Source organism: Chiloscyllium plagiosum, chromosome 32 (assembly GCF_004010195.1).
Source record: "Chiloscyllium plagiosum isolate BGI_BamShark_2017 chromosome 32, ASM401019v2, whole genome shotgun sequence".
Taxonomy (NCBI): Eukaryota; Metazoa; Chordata; class Chondrichthyes; order Orectolobiformes; family Hemiscylliidae; genus Chiloscyllium; species Chiloscyllium plagiosum.
The window spans coordinates 19,185,801-19,191,800 of record NC_057741.1 but is presented as its reverse complement, the minus strand read 5'-3'; the positions used below and the strand labels follow the sequence as shown (position 1 = coordinate 19,191,800).

At 37.0% G+C, this 6,000-nt stretch overlaps 1 protein-coding gene across 13 annotated transcripts in view; it reads left to right on the top strand.

Annotated features, from left to right (window-relative positions):
- The window catches only part of inpp4b (inositol polyphosphate-4-phosphatase type II B), a 1,028,621-nt gene that overhangs the window by 558,871 nt on the left and 463,750 nt on the right, over positions 1 to 6,000 (top strand). For 12 of the 13 annotated variants that reach the window (XR_006309059.1, XM_043674148.1, XM_043674147.1 and 9 more), the window contains one exon: positions 686 to 802. The exons of the other annotated variant lie outside the window; for it this stretch is intronic. Coding sequence is in view for 10 of the 12 variants with exons in the window: in XM_043674148.1 (XP_043530083.1) it covers positions 686 to 802 (117 nt within the window). In the remaining 2 variants the exon portion in view is untranslated. The remainder of the gene's footprint in view (positions 1 to 685; positions 803 to 6,000) is intronic. 13 annotated transcript variants of the gene reach the window in all.

Genomic DNA, 6,000 nt, shown 5'->3' with positions numbered 1-6,000 from the left:
AGGGCCTTTCATGTCCCCTCCTTGCTGCTCTTAGCTCTCTCTTCAGGTCCTTCCTGGCTACCTTATAACTCTCAATTGCCCCAATTGAACCTTCACGCCTCATCTTTACATAGGCTGCCCTCTTCCATTTAACAAGGGATTCCAATTCCTTATTAAACCACAGCTCCCTCACACGACCTTTTCCTCCCTGCCTGACGGGTACATACTTATCAAGGACACTCAATAGTTGCTCCTTGAACAAGCTCCACATATCAATTACGCCCTTGCCTTGAAGCTTACTTTTCCAAGCCACACATCCTAAGTCATGCCTCACCGCATCATAATTTCCCTGCCCCCAGCTATAACTCTTGCCCTGTAGTGCACACTTATCCCTCTCCATCACTAGAGTAAAAGTTCATTAAATGAACATTAACAAAAAATGACAATTATGGACAAAGTCATTGAGGGGGACTGCTAGACACATGATAAACTGCGAGACACATGATAAAATAATAGTGATTCTTTAATGGATAAAGGTAATACTGTTAATACTCAGGGTTTCACTGATTTAGCTGCTTTTTACTGAGTTACTGATTTTAAAGCTTTTGTTTTTACTTTCGGTACAATCATCTGTCATTTCTTTTTATGCTGCCTGGTGCACAGCTGTTAGCTTACTGAGACAAGCCTGTTTGCTTGTGGCATGCAGGGAACAAGAGATCCAGTGTTTTTGACTGGTGCTACTTTCCCACCGGGCTATCCCATTTATGAGGAAACACGGGTGAAGTTAACAGTCTACGATGTCAAGGAGAAATCCCAAGAAACCGTGAGTATTTAATTCCTTCAATGAATCACATCTTCTCGATACACAAAAATATAAAACCAGAGAATTTCACCTTTTTCTAAGGTGTGCAAGCAGACTAATTAATATACATTTACTTAGCTGACAGTTTGTCTCACTACTTTGAGTTAAACAGAATATAAAATGTCTGGCACAGCACATCACATGAGAAACAGTTCTGTCGCTTTGTATTTAATGTTGTGCAGCTGCCTTGTCGAGCAGTAGTAATTAAATCTCTCAAACATATGGAAAGCACTGACGTACTCCAAACGACATTGCGTCAGTCTGAAAATTACCAAATTTCACTGCTGATTTGTCTGTACTTCCTTCTTCATCTTAAATGGGAATTACTTAATTTCACTTTAAAAAGACTGCATTATTTTCTATCCAGCCTTTGACATTGTTGCTTGTGCTGTCATTTTACTAATTTCTTGGTGGAAAATCTTGTAATGTATTTGTGACATTTCAATTCCAAGAATACTGGAAAAAAAAACTTTCCTCTGATTTTCATTATATTGAAGGGAAAGATTTAGTTTGTAAATTTATGGGTATAACTTTATTTAAGAAAAGTGAAATCAGAGAATTATAGACTTGTTAGTCTAGCATCTGTTCTGCGCATGTTATTGCAATTTATAATTAGGAACAGACCAACTCAGCATTTGGAGAAATTTGTGATAATTAAAGAGAGAACCAACATGGATTTGCAAAGGGTAGGTCATGTCGAACAAACCCCAGTGCTTTTTTGGAGAACTAATTAAGTTTAGTTGACAGGGGAATACATTTGAAGATGGTTTATATGGACATTTAGCAGCTCCATAGGAGTCTATTAGCTAAACCTAAATCTCATGGAAAATGATGACAAAATATCGACATGGTGAGTCAGGAAAGCAAATGAATAGGAATGACTGGTATGCATTCCAACTGGACAGAAGTGATAAGTGACATACCAGTCACTCCGATTTCCTCCCACAAGACAAAGATCTGCAGCTTAGGTGAATTAGCTATGCTAAATTGCCTATAGTTTAGATTTTAAGTCAGGGGTAAATATAAAGTAGGGGAATGGCTCTGAGTGGGTTACTCTTTGAAGGATCAGCGTGGACTTGTTGGGCCGAAGGGCCTGTTTCCACACTGTAGGGATTCAAATTCTAATTCTAATTCTAATAACACAATGGAGAGTTGAATATTGAGGTTTGCAATCACACACAGATTGGTGCCATGGTAAGTAATGAGCTCATCACATTGAACTCAGAACGATAGATCCAATTATGTTTCAAATGGTGAAAAGTTAGGATGTCAATATGCACATCACTAAAATAATCCAGCACCAAGGAAATCAAAAAGCTTAATGAAAAATGAACCTTTTTGATCTAGCCTGCTAGTTATAAAAAGGATAATGTTTGGTGCAGCTACAGGAAATCCTAGTTAGATGATATCTGGAGTACTGCTTACAGATCTCGATGCCACAATTTAGAAAGAATAAATTGAGGGTGAAAAACATGGACTGTAAATTCATAAATTTCACAAATATCCCAAGATTCAATTATGAAGAGAAGTTTCAAAAATTTAACACAGCAGCAGGTGGAATTGAAATTCAATTAATTCAGTCATGGTGCCATGAAACTATCATCAATTGTTATAAAAACCCTTCCAGTTCACCAAGTCTTTTAAGTCCTTTGCATACTTGGTCTGATCTACATATGTGATGACGAAGCCACAACAATGTGGTTGAATTTTAACAGCCCTCTAAAATGGTCAGTAAGCAATTCTGTTCAAGCACAATTAAGGATGGTCAACAAATGCTGGCCTTAACCAGAGCTAGCAACAACCACATTCCATAGATATAATCTGCTATCTTGTTGGCTGTAGATATGGCGAGCATGCTGATATTTTATGTTTTAGCATCACAATTGTGTAGTGAAACACTTTTCTAAGTATAAGTAAAGGCCCATTTTCTAAACTCATCAAGATCTGCTTTTAGTAGTTTTGCATTTTCTATGTCCGAACACTCATTAGTAGATTTATTTCAAATAAATATCAAAACTTACATCTAGGTAATTCCTGAAGGTGATACAAAACAAAGTTCTTAATATTGCACTTGTTGAACATCACTAGTAACTGGTTTCCAAACAGGACAACATCTATTCACAGCCACTTTCTGCCTATGACCCATCAGTCAATGTTTAATCTACTGCAGATAATTGTCATTCTTCCACAAGATTCTAACAGTGTACCCTGTTGTGAGATATTTTATTAAAGGTTTTCTGAAAGTCCAGCTCATGTCATGAATCCATTTGACAACTCTGCTGTGCCTTGCAAACCCTCCCTATCTCTCCCACAGAATCTTTGTTGAGTCAAAAACTTTCCCATAAACATCACAGATGGCCACTATCCACTGTCCAATTAATTGATTCACTCACCTAAAAGCAGTTTTAGTTTGGTCGTAATTGTGTCCAATTCTTGTAATTACCTTCTCTGGAATTGTCCACTTTTAACTGACAAAATCTTGATTTCACGTTCATGTGATTTAGGGAACTTTCCAAAAGACTGAGAAATAGTCAATGTAACTCTTCTATTCAAAAGGAGGGAAGACAGTAAGCAGGAAACTGCAAGGTATCTTCCTTCTGACTAATATTGTTCATCAACTTATTAGAGTAGGGCTTTTGGAGAACTTCGACATAATCAGCCAGACTCAACATTTTAAAATTTATTCATGGAATGTGATTGTTGCTGCCTAAGCTAATATCCATTGCTAATTCTAATTGTCCAATGGGCAGTTAAAAGTCAACCAAGTTGCTGTACTTCTGGTGTCACATGTAGGCCAAACCAGATAATAGCTCTCTCAGTTACTCTGACTCTATTTCTTTCTATTCTTTTCTTTCCCAAACAGTGTTGTTTCATCCTCTGATTTGTAAAGTACCTCTGGATGGCTTTCTGACATGCAGAGAACAAAATAATTGTGGTTTTTCCTCCTGCTCTTCTATTGATTAAAATAAATATCTTTGTCTAAACCGCTTCTGTAAATTTCCTACTTGAAAAATCTATATAATTAAATTTCCAAAAATTACCCCTGTAAATTTAATTTGCCTGTGCTCCAAAAATTGAACCTGTTCTTGAATTTTGCTTCAAAACCTCACGGGCAACAGATGACATAATACCTAAAGGCCTATTGGAAAATTTAGTTAACTGGACAGCTAATCTTTTTGCTCCAGTATATTGCAAACTTTCTGATAATACCTTAAAACATCACGTGCAAATAATTATAATGCCATTGAAGATCAGGTGACTTTTAGCAGGGTCAGCTCCAGGTGCTTCTGAAACTGAAGTAGATACCTAGTTAAAGAAGGACATGCATAGCAATCTGGGAAATCCGCACATTTTTTTTTCAGCAAGAAAAAACTATGGCATTTGTTGTTTTGTTTCACCATGGGCAAAAGATTTTTTTTTAAACATAAAGGACAGAATTTTATAGATTCCAGAATAAAGCAGGCTCTGTCAAATGTGGCAGAATTATGTGAGAAGTCCAGCAAAGCCTATTTCGATGTTGGGTGCAACTTGCTGCACCTTTTAACTAAGTTCCGGGTGTCAAGGTGAGATTCTAACTCGTAAGTGGCAAGTTGACAATTTAATGGGGAATTATTGCTGGTTAATGATATTAAAAAATGCATATTTCACCTTATTATTATGCATGTTCTTATACGACCCTCAAGTGTATGAAATGCCAAGGATTCTTGATACGAAAGTCAGTGTGGGTACCTTGTGACTAGTTTGCAGCTTGCTCCAAAACAATCTCCATGTTGGATACCAGGTGGTCACATGCGCCCAACATCCATGGACATTGACATTTGACATATCTAAGAACCCTCATGGACCATCCACATCTACTTACACTGCACTTCAATATTGACTTTGCAAGTGTGGTGGAGAGTATGTTCATTGTGAGGACAGGATTCCATCTCCTCAATAGCTATGTGATGATCAATTCTACTGATATTGTTATGGATGGATGCATCTGGTATGGAGGAGGTTAAGTATTCTTTTCCTCCTTATTGTTTCCTTCACCACCTATGGCAGACTCAGTCTGGCAGCTTTGTCCTTTAGGATTGGGCCAGCTAAGACAGTAATGTTGCTACTGAGTCAGTCTTTGTGATTAATGTTGATCCTCAAACAGAGTAGGAGCAGCTCAATTTGATAATCGTTCTGCTTATCCCATAAGGAGAGGCTGCAAAAGTTGGTCTGACCATTACTATGATTTGGAGATGCCAGTGTTGGATCGGCATCACACAACACCAGAGTTAAAATCACACAACACCAGGTTATAGTCCAACAGGTTTAATTGGAAGCACACTAGCTTTCGGAGCATCGCTCCTTCATCAGCTGATAGTGGAGGGCTCAATCCTAACACACAGAATTTATAGCAAAAATTTACAGTGTGATGTAACTGAAATTATACATTGATAAATTGATTATCTGTTGAGTCTTTCATCTGTTTGAATACCATGATAGTTTCACTTCTTTCATGTGTAAATCACAAAACTTTTTTTTTTAAAAGTTGCATTCTCAGGTTAGCTGTTAACAATGGATGATAGCTAGGCAATATATTGTCTAGCTAATCTGAGAATGCAACTTTTAAAAAAAGATTTTGTGATTTACACATGAAAGAAGTGAAACTATCATGGTATTCAAACAGATGAAAGACTCAACAGACAATCAATTTATCAATGTATAATTTCAGTTACATCACACTATAAATTTTTGCTATAAATTCTGTTAGGATTGAGCCCTCCACTATCACCTGATGAAGAAGCGACACTCCGAAAGCTAGTGTGCTTCCAATTAAACCTGTTGGACTATAGCCTGAAGTTGTGTGATTTTTAACTTTGACCATTACCAGGCTTTTAGAAAAGAGCTTGTTAAGCATACCTAAAATATGAACTAACAATGATTTTATAAAATACCAGAACACTTATAACAGGTAAAATGTAGCATGACAAGCATTTGAACTATCTCATTATTAGAGTTAACATTTTCACAATGAGGAGGAAAAGACTAACTTTTGGGTTGCATTTCGTGAAAGATCTGGTTGGCTGTATTTTGTTCTGATGCAATCAAGCAGAGGAGGGAGGTGTACTGCAGGTGTAGAATTTGCATTGGCAATATTGTGAAGTAGGTAATATGATAAAATG